Source organism: Meriones unguiculatus, chromosome 11 (genome assembly GCF_030254825.1).
Source record: "Meriones unguiculatus strain TT.TT164.6M chromosome 11, Bangor_MerUng_6.1, whole genome shotgun sequence".
In the NCBI taxonomy this organism is placed as follows: Eukaryota; Metazoa; Chordata; class Mammalia; order Rodentia; family Muridae; genus Meriones; species Meriones unguiculatus.
This window is the reverse complement of record NC_083359.1, coordinates 10,070,039-10,087,739: the sequence shown is the minus strand read 5'-3', so window position 1 is coordinate 10,087,739 and position 17,701 is coordinate 10,070,039. Positions and strand designations below refer to the sequence as shown.

The 17,701-nt window shown below is 46.4% G+C and overlaps 1 protein-coding gene across 1 annotated transcript in view; it reads right to left on the bottom strand.

The window, feature by feature from the left end:
* Positions 1-1,212: 1,212 nt before the first annotated feature.
* LOC110549801 (multidrug and toxin extrusion protein 2) overlaps positions 1,213-17,701 on the bottom strand; it is a 34,421-nt gene continuing 17,932 nt past the window's right edge. Inside the window, exons 9-17 of the mRNA XM_021639185.2 lie at positions 12,475-12,588; positions 12,063-12,130; positions 9,944-10,052; positions 9,081-9,156; positions 8,154-8,223; positions 7,647-7,779; positions 3,453-3,547; positions 2,239-2,293; positions 1,213-1,997 (exon numbers count right to left, since the gene is read on the bottom strand). Coding sequence (XP_021494860.2) covers positions 1,762-1,997; positions 2,239-2,293; positions 3,453-3,547; positions 7,647-7,779; positions 8,154-8,223; positions 9,081-9,156; positions 9,944-10,052; positions 12,063-12,130; positions 12,475-12,588 — 956 coding nt within the window. The 3' untranslated portion in view covers positions 1,213-1,761. The remainder of the gene's footprint in view (positions 1,998-2,238; positions 2,294-3,452; positions 3,548-7,646; positions 7,780-8,153; positions 8,224-9,080; positions 9,157-9,943; positions 10,053-12,062; positions 12,131-12,474; positions 12,589-17,701) is intronic.

The following is a 17,701-nucleotide window of genomic DNA, read 5'->3' as shown; positions in this document are numbered from 1 at the left end:
CCGTGAGAAGGTTGCCATGAGGAGCAGCCAGGAGAGCCAGATGGAAAGTAGCATGGGGCACATGGCTGGGAGGTAGCCAGACTAGCATAACTGGGTTAGAATAGATGAATGTCTATTCTATGCCCAGTTACAGTACTTAAAAGCTTGTTGAATAAACCTATAGGTCTCTGTGATTTGGGAGCTAGGGCAGGTAGCAGAATAGGCCTCTACTATTACCCTAATACAGAGGAGAGAGTTGATGATCCTTGGTTGTCTTCTTATCCTCAAGAGAGTGAATCCAGTAAGTAAAGGAGGTACCAGCTGCCTAGCAGATGCTGGAGTGTTCCCGAGGATCGTGTGTTAAAGGTTTAGTCCCCGGTGCAGTGCTAGTGGGAGACTGTGGCACCTCTGAGAGGTGGGGCCTAGTGGGAGAGTGTCCAGCCACTGGGAGCCTGGCCTCTTTCTTTTCTTTGGCTCCAGGTCATGAAGGGAGCCTCTTTTGCTGCTCCAGCACAGGCTTCACCAGACAACAGCTGACCATGGGCTGAAGCTTTTGAACGTAATTAAATGTTCTTATCTACTGAGACACCGGGTGTATGGTTTAGTCAGTCATGGAGGCCGAGTAACACCATGGCCTTTGCACTCCACCCTGGCTAACCTGGGAGCTTGGGTTGGGGAAGGACTGGCATTCTTTTGTTGTTTTAGTATATAACTTAAAAAATTATCATATATCTGACCAAATTTTTTAGATTAAGCTAATCTTCCCTGGAAAGTGAAACCAAACCAAGGCCTTGTGGGAGCCGAGGGGTAAAAACATCTGTGTATTTCTTTTCTAATTAATAAGAAAATTGTCACAAAAAAATTGTTTCATGGACTGGCTCTTTGATCACCTCCCGAGGGGGGAGCAGCCTTACCAGTCCATAGAGGAAGACAAAGAAGCCAGTCTGATGAGACCTGATAGGCTAGGGTCAGATGGAAGAGGAGGAGGACCCTCCCTATCATTGGACTGGGGGAGAGGTATGGAGAAGAAGGAGGGAGGGAGAGTGGGATTGGGAGGGGCGGGGAACGGCCTACAGCTGGGATACAAAGTGAATAGCTTGTAATTAATTAAAAAATTATATTCAGTCAAAACAAAAAAAAAATATGTTTAAAGGTAAAAACCCAAGTTACCTTTTATAATAACATTGTGTCCCCAGATATTCTCAGCACGCATCTTAAATCTTAGGCATTTATTTCATAAACACTTGTGTGGCAGGATCCCCAGACAGAGCTAGAACTGGTTCCTGATCCTCACTCACAGTGAGGATGCAGCAGCAGAAGACGTGCGGGAGAGCGGGGCACGCTCACAGCAGGAGAATCAAACTGACGTGTTCGGAAATCATGATACAGTCAACAGAGAAAAGCATTCTCAAAAGCAGAGCTTCTGGGCTCTGGGGTGCTCAGTGATAGAGTACTTGCCTACCTGTGCTGAGGCCCTTGGGTTCTGTCCCCAGCACTCCCCCAAATTTGGATAGCCATTTATTCGTTCATTTGTTCATTCTTCCCTCCCCCGCCCCAGTGCTGAACATCAAACAAGGGCCTGGTGCACACTAGGCAAATATACTGCTCCTTTCTTGACCTGCATTACAAGGGGGCAGGATGGCAGCGTGACCAAGGACGGCTTACTGGCAGCCTTTCTACCCACAGCTGAGAGAGACGCTTCTGTACCAATGATAGCTCGCATCCATGCCCGGGACATGGCACATAGTTGTCACCAGTCCACAGACCAGTGATAATCCTTTCTTAGCCACGGTCACTGGAAACTCGCACTACAATTCCCACTATGAGGACAGCAATAGAAACAGCCAGAGCCATCCCTCGGTAGATGACCAGCTGCCTTCCTGTCAAGACCTCCCCGACAGTGGGCACTGCATATGGGCTGCTTTCTTGTACTACCAGCTGGCCAGTCTGGTTCTCTGGCCTGATGATATCAGGCAAAATTACTCCATCAACAACTTCTCTTTCCAAGATGGGCAGATCTGTTTGAAGAGAGCAGTGGGACAGTCATGTTGTCACTGTGGTATCAAAAGATGACCCTCAGACATGTGAAATTACATGAAGAACATTTAACAGGAGAGTTCAGAGTTGGTCTGACAAATTATGGTGGAGACAAGTTTGATTGTCACCAGAGCAGGAGCTCATAACCTCAACCCCTCTGGTCAAACTGAGTTTCAGACTTTATAAAGCAGAAACAGAACTGTGAAGAGAGCGGCTCTTTACCTGCTGGGGTGGGTGTCGTCTCCTTGTTGCTTTTTAACCCAGCTCGGACTTGTGCCTAAAAATAAGGCTACATGAGTAAACAAAATAGAAACCAAGCCAAGCGGTAGCTCTTTGCTAACACCTCAATTTAAAGCAGTGCTGAAAGTCTGTAATATCAGAGACAGGCTTCTGTGGCCGTGAAAACGTCACGTGACATGCTAAGCAATGATAGTGCCAGAAAGTGGCTGATCACCCAATGCTCTGCTGGCAGCGCCAACAGAAAATCTGGAGGTTTAACACACTGGCACTTATACCTTTAGGGTCTCCAAACATGAATAAAGGGACCAAAATCTAAAGGTAAAATGACACCACCAGCTAAAAGCCAGTTTACTGACAAGTGAGTACCAAGTTTCCCCCCAAGACTTATGTATGTGGACAGGTGGGTTTCGCCAGCCTTGTGCATGCAGTACTGTGAGGCCCAGATGAGGGCACTGGAGTCCCCTGGAACTGGAGTTACAGTGAGCGACTGACTATGTGGGTGCTGGAAACCAAAGAAGGATTCTCTGGAAAAGAAGTCAGTTCTCTTAACCACTGAGCCATCTTTCCAGCCAATATTTCCAGTCAATATTCTGTATAATCTATTCCCTCAACAAATCAACATGGATTTAAGAAATACAATACATCTCCATTAGGCAAAGCCAAAGGGATCAGAAAATTAAAGGGCGATGGCCAGGACTCCTAACTCACCTCGTGCCTCTTTAAGAGTTCTTTGTCTTGGGCACTTGCCCTTCTTAGGTTAGGCCTCACGACAGTGAGATGGCCCCTCAGCCTCCACTCACACATTCATATGAGCCACCACCCTGACCCAACTGTCCCAGTATCACAAATACTTAGCATATTACTTCTTTCTAAGAACAGACCAATTTTATTTTATTTTTTTTAGTTAAAGCCTTAAAAAGCTTATCAGCATAAACAGGAAACTATTTTACAGAAACAAAAGTATTTTGAGGCCATTTCCTGTTTTCTTTTTTGAATCCTGTGTCAGAAGACACCAGTCATCTCCAAATAAGAGATAGCATTTTTCTGTCTCCCTCCAGCCCTCCCACAGTTAATTGGTTCCCATGTGATGTTTGTCTCGAAACTGATGGGGTTTTATCATCACCTCACCCTGGAAGATGACTTGTTGACCACGGATCGTGGACTGATGTGTTTTAGAGTGGCACGGAGCCTGTTACCTGCTCTGCTGCTCTGCTCCAGTTTGTCCTCATGATGTAGATTAGGTAGGAGAGGGCTTGGAAGAAGACACAGACTATCAGTCCAGCCCAGAGGCCTGTGGGCACAAAATGAGCATCAGAGGTCAAGTCTCTTCCCATGATCATTGAAATTCTTTCTCAATAACTCATATCAGTGGAACAAAACTTCAGTTGGATTAACTTCTCAAAAGTCTTGGGTAAACATGGAGCAGAGAAGACTGAAGCCTGCCACTGAGCTATTAGAGACCCAGAAGGGGCAGATGATGAGCAAGAAAACACTCTGGAAATTGAGAGAGCGGGAGGGTGTGGCTGGCATACTCTGGCCAGTGATGAAAACCTGCCTGGAGTAGGAATGAGTAGCCAGGTGTCTTCTGAGCCACAGACCTGAGGGGTGAGGACCCAGCCTAGGAAAGGTCCAGGGCAGCAGTACAGGCTGATGCAGGAGGAGTCTGCTACAGCAAAGTGCCATCTTGGGAGCCCCTGGAGGTGAGAGGCCAAGTAGGAAATGACAAGGTAGGAGACCGTGGAGGCCATGCAAGCCGCAGAGGACGCTAGGGGTTACTGCGTATCCATGGTAACAGGAATCCAGGCGAGAATTTCAGACTGGCATCCATTTGGATGGGTGTGAGACCCAGTATTTGCAAAAGCTTGCTTTGAAGTCAGGCATGGTGGCCTCCGGCTACAATTCCAGCATTCAGGAGACTGAAGCAGGAGGATAAAGGGTCAAGGATATCGTGGGATTCATAGTTAGTCCCAAGCCAGTCTGGGAAACAGAGTAAAAGTGTCAAGGGGGGGGGGGGAAGGGGGAAGGAGATGAGGGGAGGGAGGAAAGAAGTGGCTTGCTTGGAAGACATTCCTCTAACTGTTACATGAAAAATATGGAGACTCAGGAAATGCAGAGAGGGCTCAGGGTTAAGACCACCTCCTGCTCTTGCAAAAGATGGGGGTTTGGTTCCCAGTACTCACATGGTGGTTCACGGCTCTCTATAACTCCAGTTCCAAGAGATCCAATGCTTCCTTCTGACATTCACAGGCACTGCACATTCATACATTCAGGTACACACATATTAAACAAATAAATCTTTAAAAAATGTTGAGGCTCTAAGAGAGCTCCATAAAAAATGTGTATGAGAAGAAGCTATTTCTTAAAGATTTTATGTGTATCGGTGTTTTGCCTGAACGCATGGATATGCAGCATGCATGTGCAGTGCCCAAGGAAGACAGAAGAGGGTGCTAAATCCCTCTAGAACTGGAATCATAGCTACTTGTAAGCTGCCATTTGGGTGCTGGGAGCCAGACCAAGGTTTTAAGAATAATAACTGTGAGCTGGAGAGATGACTCAGAGGTTAAGAGCACTGGCTGCTCTTCCAGAGGTCCTGAGTTCAATTCCCAGCAACCATATGGTGGCTCATATCCATCTATAGTGAGATCTGGTGCCCTCTTCTGGCTTGCAGGCATTCATGCCAGCAAATACTGTTTACATAATAAATAATAAAATAGCAACTGCTATTCTATTGTGCAAAATATTAACTGTTAACCTCTATTAACTATTAACCTCTGAGCTACCTCTCCAGCCCAGAGGAAACTATTTTTAATCCTTGAAACTCCTCACTTCCATATCAGCAGTCACTGCAGAGGAAGCGGTGCAGCTGGGATGCGCTGTGCATGGGCACTTAGTCTCCTGATTGATTCGTCACTTTGCTGAGACTGAGCCTCACGTTTACTCCTCCAAAAACATTAGGCAGAAGCTGGGGTGATCCTTACAGACGAGACGGAGATGGGAAAACAGTGTATCCCCTTGGATGTCCCGAGTCCATTCCTAAGAACGGATCTAAAGGAGGTTCAGGAGCGTACCTATATGTCGGTGCTCCCCACCCTGTGTTTTGTAAACAGGAGCCGTTCAAATGCCAGCTCCCAGAGGGGCAGCGGAGAGGTGGTACATAGCGCATCTCCTCTGCCAGCTGTCATTTCAAGTCTTGTAAAGAAATGGGGGAGAACAAGTTTTGTTGCATGATAAACTGTGCTGATCGGACACAGACTGGGGGGAGTGATTTCCATATACATGAGGCAGTCATGAAGTTCTCTAATCAGACTTTTGAAAACAGCTCTGAGGATGTAGCCCAGGACAGCATGCCTGGTAGGAATCCCCAGCTCCAACTGCGCTATTTTAATATGAAATAAAATTTATTATTACTAAAAATGTATAGCAAATAAAAATATGAATATATATACAAAACACATATACAACTTTTAAATTACTTTGCAGAATCCTACAGATTTTAAACCTCACTAAAACATTTCTTTTTTAAAAAGATGTATGTATGTATGAATGTATACAGTATTCTGCCTGCAGGCCAAAAGAGGGCACCAGATCTCATTACAGATGATTGTGAACCACGGTATAGTTGCTGGGAATTGAACTCAGGACATCTGGAAGAGCAGCCAGTGCTCTCCAGCCCTCAATAAAACATTTCTAAGAATCATATTGTTTATTCATGTTGACACAATAAAAGTCCAAGCAGAAACTGAGATGCCCTCAGAAGCATAAGCTTTGTTAAAATCCCAGGTTAAAACAGCTGCGTGGAAGAATTCTACAAAATGCTTACAAACAACAGGTCATTCTTATCCTATTTGACTTGCACTGGGGCATACAAAAAATTGAACTGATTTTATGAAGTAATCATTGTATGTGAGAAATATTGTTAATATGATCACTAACAAGTGCTGAGAGCGTGTCAGCTGTAGAACACTCACCCAGCTCAAGGTCATGGGCGCAAGTGTGCACAGCCAATAAAAATGCACATGAAATAAAGTCACATAAAACGTAACGTAAAAGTCTATCAGTTCAATTAGTGTATCATAATCAGGATGATAGGAGGAAGACAATATCCCTCACCTTCACATTTGATCTAAGGTTAAAAATTACAGAATTGTTTTCAGAAGCACCAAATTTGTCAAATCCTCAGAAACTTTTGTTAAAAACATTTAACAAAGGGGAGGAAGACCTCCCCTATCAGTGGACTGGTTGAGGGGCATAGGTGGGGCAGAAGGAAGGTGGGTGGGTTTTGGAGGGGAGGAGGAAGGGAGCTACAGGTGGGATACAAAGTGAATAAATTGTAATTAATAAAAAAGAAAAGAAAAAAATATAAAAACATTCAATGAAACAGTCATTTCTTTTAAATTTTAACTTATTATTTGTATGTATGATTATATATGGTTGTGTGTACATGATTGTATGTGATTATGAGTATATATAAAATTGTATATGGATTGTCTATGATTATGTATGAAGAGCAGTGTGTATATGATTGTGTGCACGTATGATTGTATGATCATGTGTGTATATGATTGTGTGCACGTATGATTGTATGATCATGTGTGTATATGATTGTGTGCATGTATGATTGTATGATCATGTGTGTATATGATTGTGTGCATGTATGATTGTATGATCATGTGTGTATATGATTGTGTGCATGTATGATTGTATGATCATGTGTGTATATGATTGTGTGTTATGAGTGTGCATGTGAATAGGTGTGTGTGATTTGGTATATGTGTGTGTTTATGATTGTGTGTGCATGTAACTGTGTATGGGGGTACAATGTGTGTGTAAGAGTGTGTGAATACACGTGCCATTAGGCCAGAGGACAACTTTTAGGAGTTGATTTTCTCCTTTCACAATGGATTCCAGGGAGAGAACAAAGTCATGCGTTCATGGCAATCGCTTTTACCCACGAATCTATCTCACCAGCCCTCCATAGATAATTTTTTTTTTTTTTTTGGAAAGGGTTTCTCTGTGTAGCCCTGGCTGTTCTGGACTCACTTTGTAGACCAGGCTCATCTGAAACTTACAGAAATCTGCCTGCCTCTGCCTCCCAGAGTGCTGGGATTACAGGCTCATAGCCACTTCTTAAACATGATTTAAAACCGTGCGCGCACATGCACATTACAGCCCCATCCACCGTGCCCTCTGGAGGGGAAGCACTAGGAGCATCCTGAAGTCACGGGAACCAGGCCTTCCAGTCACCACCAGGGCTCACTCCTGCTGCAGCAGAGGCAGCAGTGCTCCTTCCCCACGGAACAACTTTCCAGCCAGGTGCTTTCCACCTCGAGTGATTTCATTTACTACAACAGTAAGAGCTGGGGTGCACCGCAGAGGAATGGGCCACATACCTATTATCCCAAGTTTAGCAGCAAACATCAGAGACACGCCGATGGGAAAGCCCAACCCATAGTAACCAATGGCGTTCAGGACAGCACCGGCCTTTTGCTTTCCTGTCCCTCTCAGGACCCCGCCACAGGTGCCCTGCAGGGAGGAAACCAAGGGCAGCATGGCAGTCAGGCGCGGCTACCCACGCCCAGTTCAGAATACAGTGCTCCTGTCCCACAGAGCATGCTGTCCCAAAGCAGACATCACAGATGAAATGAAGGAAAATGGCTAAGAAGGGGGGCCCAGGAGGTCATGTCAACTTGACCCAAGCTAGAGCCAGCTGGAAGAGAGAACCCCCACAGAGGAAGCGCCTCTAGGCATTGGCCTGTGGGCGTGTCTGCGGGGCATTTTCTTGATCAATGACTGAGGTGGGAGGGACCAGTCCACCGTGGGTGGGGCCAACCCCAGGCAGGTGGTCCAGGGTTGTGAGAGAGCAGGGCCGTGGGGAGCAAGGGAGCAAGCATACTTACTGCAAGTGCGTCGAACAGATGGAAGGGAGCAAAAATGGGCATCACCTGACTCACAAGGGAAATGATGTCCCTGTCACAGGAGGGGGACAGCAGTGAGTGACTTACACACATCCGGGGCAGCTAGATGGCTCAGCTGGTGAAGGTGCTGAGACTGATGACCTGTGTCCTCCCCCCCCCCGGGGCTCACATGGTGACGGGAGAATCGAGTCCCCCAAGTCGCCTGCTGGGCTCTTCACCTGTGCTATAGCACGTGCAAACGTGCACACACCATACTTTTTAAATTGTAAGCCCAACAACTCAGCGCACACGTTACATGGTGTAAAACATGAAGGATGTAATAGAACCATGCTAATTCAAACTGTATTAATATATAAGGTTTCTGATGCAATAGAGGGGTTTTTTATTCTTTTACAAATAATTGTTTATTTTGATGCGGAGTTGCACTAAGTTGTACAAGCTGGCCTTGACCTTGTGATAACTTTCCGGATAACTGCAATTACAGGTCTGTGCCACCAGGCCAGGTGGTGATAACGCGCCATTTCATTCTTAGACGTTACAGGAAACACAATAAAAGTATAGGACCAAGTCTGTGATTTCTGCAAATCACTGCCTCAGATGAAGGGGCAGCCACTACAGACCGCGCTGGCCCGTGACATGCCTTCTGGGGATGAGACTAACCCCGGGATTATTTTTTTTTCTGTTTGTCAGAGCAAAACTCCGCTCAGACTGACGGATGGCGCGGGCACTGGAAGGGCGGGGTAGATTGGCATGGACTTGCATGGTTCAGACTTGTTCGTCCCTGTGTCTGCCTCTGCTTCCTGGCTGGGCTACAGGCTTTCCTGGGAGACAAAGGGCAGCGCCTCGTCATGTCTGAAGAATGCAGGGGGAAAGCAGAGAAGCAAAGACGGGTTCTAGATGGCTACGTACTTGTCATTGGTGAATATGTAGGCAACCACGTCCTTCAAGGCTGCAAGCAGAATTCCCACCAGGAGCGCACAGACACCTGGGAAATACAGAAGGTGTCACAGGGAACAACAGATCTCCAGAATGTGACAAAGCTTCTCAAGGGAGAGTTATTCTCAAGGCAGAATTATTTCTCTCAAGGGAGAGAAACGTTAAGAATGCAGCTGGGCTCGGGGACACCTGCAGCCCCAGCTGTGTGGGAAGTTGAGGCAGAAGGATTGCTTAACCTTGTGACCTGGCATTCAAAACCAAACTGGGCAACCTGGTGAAACCCTGTCTCAAAATCAGTGTTATGGTGTAAATAATAATTCTTTTTCTTTTTTTATGTCTGTGAAAATGCCAACTAAGATGTGCTGTCCCTTATTCCCTCTAAGGGCATCTGTTACCCAGAGTTGGATCCTTGGGAACATGAGGATTACATTTTGAATGTTTCTGTCCCTCCGATGCTCAGGGTGAAAGTTCATTCCCAACACAAAAGCAAGGTGACTGAATCAAGAGGAGCCTGCTGCCAGGAGTGGGAGGTGTTTTCTAAAGGGGCTGCCTGAGGACTTGCCCCCCCTCCCCTCCACTTCTCTTCCACCACATGAGTTCACACAGCTCCTCCCTTCAAGACAATATGACATCAAGCAGATCATGGAAGGTGAGAGCAGACTTCACCAGACAGCCAGACCTGGTGGTACCTTGGTCTTGGGCCCTCCAGCCCTAAAAGCTGTGAGAACTAACCTTTGTTCTTAACAACTGTATCCATCCAGATATTCTGTTGAGGAGGCACAAAGGGACTCAGACATCACCCTAAAGTCAGTACGGACCTCCGGGAGATTACTCACCAGCACATAGAAGAACGGTGGAACAGGAACACCGGGCCTGCTCGGCATTCCCTGCCCCCAGAGCATTGCCCACTCGGACACTGGCAGCCACACCAAAGCCAAAGGGCACCTTGGGAATTAGCAATCATAAGTCATAGTAAGAAAGTAACAATCATAATAACAATAATAAGGAAACCTGCATGGTAACGCAGTCGGACCCAACTACCTGGAGCCTTCAGACAGACTTCACAATCTAGGCTCCAGAGAGGGTTCTTACTCCATCCGAGCTGTGTGACTCCGCTGCCTCGAAACCAGATTTCTTCACTAGTAAAGATGCACCCCCCTCCCACCATAGCGCCTCAGTCCAAGCAGGCCAGAGCAGAGCTGGGTTTGGCTGGGGGGTCATGGGTGGGGCTCCCTTCATTGGTGAAGCACACACCAGCGCAGCTGTAGCTTAGTTCTAAATCCAAGATCAGGTTTAAGTTGGTACACGGTGGGTAAACAATTCCTGAAAACTGAGCAAACACTGTGGAAAAGCACTTAGGACTTTTACTGTGGGACCATGAAGGTTGGTGAAATCAAACTCTGTAATGTCAGCAGCTGAGACAGAACCATCAGCCTGATGAGACCCAGAGGCAGCCTCAGGCCAGGCCTGTGAGGAATGATCTTGATTAGACTGAAGTGAGATCCACCCATTGTGGGGGGGGGGCACCATTCCTTAGCCTGGGTTCCTGAACTGCACAAAGAGGAGGGGCCCCGGGCTGAGCACAGCTGTCTACCCCAGCTGTCGAGGCAGGCGGGCAGGTGCCTGGGAGTTGGAAGCCAGCCTGGTCTACATTAAAAGTTCCAGGCCAGCCCAGGCAATGTAAGACCTGTCTCAAGAAGAAATAAATGAAGGGAGGGGGGGAAGGGAGGGAGGGGGGAGGGGGAGGGGGGAAGGGAGGGAGGGGGAGGGGGAGGGGGAGGGGGGAAGGAAGAAAGAGGAGCTGAACACACGCATTCATCACTTTATAACTCCCCACTGTACTGTCACCCGCTGCCTCAGACTCCTGCATGACTTCCCTGCATGATAGACTGCAACCTGAAACTGTAGCCAAAATAAATCCTTTCTCCTGTAGGTTGCTTTTTTTGGGGGGGTGGGGGGGGAGAATTCCATCACGGCAACAGGAATGGGAGTCAACTGGAATGCTGTCTTCAAGCACCGAAGTTTGATTTTAATTGCGGATTATGGAACCCCCAAGCTCTGTTTCCGTGCTTCTAAAACAGACCATCAGCCAATCCTCAGCGTCGTCCTCAGATCCTGAGTTATCTTCCCACAACCCATGGTGGCCCTTGAGCTCTGCGGGTAGCACTGGCTGCGCAGTCAGCCTTCGTTTGGGCTTCATCGGCTTTGATAATTTACACACCAGCTTTCGGTCTCTGCAGGAAGCACCGTCTCCCCACAGCTGTCTGGTTTCTTAGAGTTTGAAAATGCACTTGAGTTGATAAATTATATCTAAAGAACATTAGATGAGGGATGCTTGCTGGTCTCTTTCTCTTTGCAGCTCCCCCAACCAGGGAGCACCCCAACACAGAGCCTCTGTCCAGGTTCCGCAGTAGGCTGCCAGTCCTGGGCTCCCCAGGCTAGCTGCTCTCATCCCGTGAGGCTCGGCTTGAGCCAGGGGCAGAAAAACACGGCTGACTGCCCTATTTAAAAGGCTTTACGCATCCCAGACCCCGCTGGGCTTCTCATTAGCTTGGCATACACAGGTGAGACTCTGAGATACCCTTTCTTTTGTCCTTTTCTCTGTCTCCTGACCCAGCCATAGGCTAGAGGAGGACGGGAGCTGATCCCTCTCACTCACAACCAAGTCTCAGCCGCAACTCCACACTAGTTAACCGGATACTCCAGGCATCCTGCTGTCTGATGCACAGGGCCTCATTTAGCCTTCACTTGCAATGGGTAGCTACGCCTCCCTCTCGTGTGTGCGCAAAAAGCAATTCAAGCACAAAAAAGTTAGGTGAGGCACTCATGCTCACAACGGGAATATGGTCAGGACCCAACTCTCCCTTCCTCCCTTCTCCCCACCTCTGTTAAATGTGGTGAGGCCTGCCCATCGGATTTATACAAAGAAGGTACAAATGTCAAGCATGTCCTTACCATGTAGGCGACAGAAGCCAGTTCGTAAATGACGGCCTGAGCTCCTAGTTCTGTGACATTAACAAGGCCTGAAACAGCAATTCAGAGAAGACAAGTCAATTGTGGACCAGAGGAACCATTTTCCTTATGAAACTAGGACGCATATATATTTATACATAGGTGTGTGTGTGTGTGTGTATGGTTTGTGTGTGGTATGTGTGTGGTATGTGTGGTGTGTGGTGTGTGTATGTATATATGGTGTGTGTGTGTGTGTGTATGGGGTGTGTGTAGGGTGTATGGTGTATCGTATGTGTGTACGTGTGTGTGTGTGCGCGCTGCAAGGCTGCAACTGTGCTATGTTGCTTCCATTTCTGGGAAGCCTCTGGCCTGTGACTGCCTAGGCCGTGTGCAATTCCCTCAGGTGCAGACAGACCTGCAAGGAAGGTCCCAATCTCGAAGGTCCACCACTCGATGCACACCATGAACATACTGGGGATGGCCAGGCGGATGTAGGAGTTCCACTCCTGGAAGCACTCCCTCGTCCACCCTGGAGAACAGGCAAGAAGCAGACATGCATCGTTTAACAGACACCGCCTCTCCCCCAGGGCCGGAGACACCGGTTCCCCAGCAGGACACGGGTGTCAGGAAAGACCACAGCTAGAGAGGGAAGGGACCAGGCTGGCACCGTGAACACCTGTCCCCAAAATCCAATCTATAAACCAGCACCCATGGGGAGCTATCAGCTGGCCCTCAGGCTGTCAACGGCGCCCCTGACCCACAGCAAGGACACCAGAAATCCCAAAGACCCACAGATACAGAGAAGTGGAAACCGTAGTGAATTGTTACTGGGGACAGAAAAAAGAAGATTCTTCTCCGAGCGAGTCAGCAATCTCGCCTCTGTGTACAGAACAAAATGTTAAACGGGCTTTAGGGTCAAAGAGTGCTTTGTATGTCCCTTCACAGTAGCACTGCACAGCAGCCCAAGGGTGTTGGATAGTTTTATGTCAGCTTGACACAGCTAAAGTCATCTGGGAGGAGGGAGCCTCAATCAAGAGAATGCGTCCATGAGATCAGGTAGTAGGCAAGCCCATACGGCATTTTTTTTTTTTTTACTTATTTATTCTTATCTCATAAATTACTTCCTAATCTTAGTTCCCCTCTCTCAACTCCTCCCAGTCCACCCCACCTCCCCTCTCACCTAGATCCACTCCTCCTTGTTTTCCTTTAAAAAAAAAAAAAGCAACCCCCAGGAGGTGGATACCAACTGAACACAGCATAACAAGTTACACTAAGACCAGGATGGACCAGGAAACCCAGTAGCAGAAGAGTCTCAAGAGCAGGCAAGAGAGTCAGGGACACCCCCCTCACTACCACTGTTAGTGGGTCCCACAAGAACACCAAGCTGCACAACCATAATGAACATGCAGAAGACCTAGTCTGGACCAATGCAGGGTCCGTGATTGTCTCTTCAGTCTCTGTGAGCCCCTGTGAGCCCTATTTAGTTGATTCTGCAGGCTGTGTGTGTTCTTGTGGTTTCCTCAACCACTCTGACTCCACAATCCTTCATTCCCCTCTTCTGCAGGGTTCCCCAGCTCTCCCTAATGTTTGTATGAGGGTCTCTGCATCTGCTCCCATCAGTTGCTGGGTGATGTGTCTCTGATGACGATTAGGCTGCGCACTGATCTGTGATTACAGCAGAATATCATTAGGAATCATTTCACTGACTTTTTTTTCTCTTTTCCAGTTGTGTTTGGTTCTATCCTGGAGCTTTGGGCTGTCTAGCCTCTGCCGTCCAGGAAGTTCATCCTGAATGAGGTAATTCAGACCCAGACAGACAAACATGGTATATGCTCACTTATAAGTGAACGTTAGCTGTTAAGTAAAGAATAGTCATGCTGCAATCCCAGACCCAGAGAAGCTTAGTAACAAGGAGAGTTCAAGGTGGATGGGGGAGGGTGTGTCTGGGTGGGGATGTGGATACAGGAATAGGAGGGATCAGATGGGGGGAGTACTGGGAGAGAACTCTGGAAGTGATGGGCATTTTGGGGTGATGTAGGAACCTAGTGCAATGGAAATTTCCTGGAATCTATGACAATGACTCTAGCAAAGACTCTTAGCAACAGAGAGTATGGAGCCTGAACAAACTATCTTCTGTAACCAGGCGAGGCTTCCTGCAAAGTGGCTGGGACAGCAACCCAGCCACAAAACCTTCTACTTACAATCTGTCCTGCCTGCAAAATGTGCTGGGGTAATGGTGCGGCAGAGCTTGCAATATTGGCCAGGAAATGACTGGTCCAACTTGAGGCCCATGCCATTAGAGGGAGGCCTCTACTATGGCATAGTCTTAATTAGTGATCAGTGGGGGAGGGCCCAGCCCACTGTGGGTGGGACCATCCCTGGGCAGGTGGTCCTGGGTTCTATGAGAAAGCAGGCTGAGGAAGCCATGGGGAGCAAGCCAGCCAGTAAAGAGCACTCCTCCATGGCCTCTGCATCAGCTCCTGCCTCCAAGATCCTGCCCTGCTTGAGTTCCTGTCCTGACTTTCTTTGATGATGAACAGTGATGTGAAAGCATAAGCCAAATAAATCCTTTCTTCCCCACGTTGCTTTGGTTACAGTGTTTCATCACAGCAAAGTTACTAACTAATATAAAGACTAACTATACAAGGAAGCTCCAAGTCTGAGAGACCCTGTATCAAAAGAATAAGATGCAAGAGTGATTGAGGAAGATTCTCAGCATCAACCTTGGACTTCCACAAACACTTACACATTGTGCCAAAGCATATCTGCACACACACACACACACACACAGGGAAAAAAAGAAAAACATAAAAGGCACACAAAAAAATCTATTCAATAAAGCTACAGTAGAAAATGTCTTAAATGTGAGCAAAGAGACAGCCATTCAAGAGCAAGATACATTTAGAACCCCAAACAAATATACCTGAGAAGAATCTTTTCACAACATTCTACAGTGGAATTGCTAAGACTACAAAATAAAGAATATTAAAATGTGTAAGAAAAAAGGCACCTTGCAAAGGCAATACCACCAGAATAACATCTGACCTCCCCACAAAAGTCAGGAAAGTATAGAGTGATTTTACACATATACACACACGGAGAGAGAGAGAGAGAGAAAGAGATAAAAAAGAGATCCATGAGCAAGTAACTGCCAGCCAAGGAAGATATATATAAAAATCTTTTAAAAGATACATCTTTTTGTAATACATATTACATATATACATATATATTACACATACATATATAATATATTGAAAGGGTTAGGCTAACTTTGTAACCTATATGTCTTCTAAAGCCTATAGTTTTGAGTTTTAGGTCCAGGTTAAGCTAAAGCCTCTTAGTACCTTTCCAGAGAATGGAGGAATGTGACCCTATATGTGAGGACAGATATATATATAAAAAAAAAAAAAAGCAAGCAAGCAATGACCTTCACTCAGCAAAAAGAACGACCAGACCCTGCCTTCAAGATAGTGTTTCTTAGCAACAAACCCAGATGGCCTCAATCCTTCTTCTGAGTAGCTCCTGACCTCCAGCCAAATCTTCAAGGATGAGCTAACCACCCCACCTTCAATTGCAGTTGCAGCCACACTTGGCAGGACTGGCCAAGCTTGAGCACCTTTATAGCTTCCTCATCCAATCCTAAATTGCCAAAACTGCAACTTCAAATTTCCCGCAATTTTTCTTTTAAAAACCTAAAGGCCTTTGTCTCCCGGTGCCACTCTTTGCTGACCAGCAGGGGTGACCCCATTGCGCAATGGTTAATAAACCTCTTGCTTTTGCAACGAGTCTTGGTCTGGGGGAGTTTCTGGGAAGGGCACGATCTTGAACTCCTGAGCTGTGAGACCCCAGGTCTTACAATATCATACACATTACACATATTGTGTAATATATATTACATATATATTACAAAAAGAAGAAAAGAATAGAATGGCCAACTCTACCAGAAAAATTATAGGAATCAGAAAAACCCTGTGAACATTAACCTTGAGTGTGAATGGTCTTTTAAAACCAATGAAGTAGGGCTGAGGACGTAGCTCAGTTAATAGAGTACTTGCCTAGCATGCAAGATTCAGTCCCCAGAACCACAGAAACTAAACATTGTGGTGCCTGTCTATGATCCCAGTAATCAGGAGGTGGAGGGAGGCAGGAGAATCAGAAAATCAAGGTCATCCTCTGCTACACAGCAAGGCTTCCTAGGATACATAAGACTCTCTGTTTATAAAAGAAGGAAGGAAGGAAGGAAGGAAGGAAGGAAGGAAGGAAGGAAGGAAGGAAGGAAGGAAGGAAGGAAAGAAGGAAGGAAAGAAGGAAGGAAGGAAAGAAGGAAGGAAAGAAGGAAGGAAAGAAGGAAGGAAGGAAGGAAGGAAGGAAGGAAGAATGGTATTTTAAAGGAATCACAAACTAAAGCAATTAATTCATGGCCACCTACAAACACTGCAGAAAATACTTAAAGGAATCCTACACACAAAAGAGAAAGAAAAGCAGTTATAATCATGACACAACAACAACAACAAAAAATAATCAGTTTATGATGAACAAAGAACAGGGAAATAATCACGTTCCATTCAAAAAGGCAACCAGCCAGATCATGTAAAAGGAGAAAAGAATATAATAAATAGCCAACTCTTCCAAGAAGAAAAAAATATAAGAATCAGCAAAACCCTCTGGGCTATAACCCTGAGTTAATGATCTTGACTCTTCAGTTAAAAGATATGGAGTATCTGATTGGATTAAAAACAACACTTAATTACTTGTTATCCACAAGAGGCACTCCTCACTGGTAAAGATACACTCACTGAACTTGAAGGCTGGAAGTCAATACACCAACCAAACAGAAGCCGAAGCAGACTTCAAGCAGAAACAGGATAAAGAAGGCACCAAAGGCTGCCAATGGGACAATCCATTAAGAGCACGTGATCAGCCGTGTGCACTTAGCACAGGGGCCCCAATTACATAAACAAACTCCATACAGCACAGCAATTACGTGGTAGTCTAGATTCAATAATTTCGGGTGGTTTCAATACGTTTCTCTCACAAATAGAGACCATCTAGACAAACCAAACAAACCACCACAAGAGAAACTTGAGCATTAAATCATACTGTAGATCTCCTGGCATTAACAGTCATGGAATGCAGAGTCTTGTCAAATGAGCATGAAGCTTTCTCTAAAGCAGATCACGTTTCTTGCCATAGAAACAGTCTTATCAGATAAAGCAAAACACCTTCTTGCCCACCATCAGATTATAATGCAAACAAACTAAAAGTCAATACCAAGAGAAACAACAGAAAGTATATAGAGACCTGGAGATTGAACAGCATGTCACCGAAGGCTGATGACAAATAAACAGAAGATCTCCATGTTCTTGGACTTGACGAATCAAGACTGTCAAAATGTCCATGTACCGGCTGGTTTTGTGCCAACTTGACACAAGCTAGAGTCAGCAGAAAGGAAGGAGCCTCAGCTGAGGAAACGCCTCTGTGAGACCTGACTAAGACATTTTCTCAATTAGTGACCAATGGGGAGGCTCAGCCCACAGTGGGTGGGGCCATCCCTGGGCTGGTGGGCCTGGGATCTATGAGAAAACAGGCTGAGCAAGCCGTGGAGAGCAAACCAGCAAGCAGCACCCCTCTGTGGCCTCTGC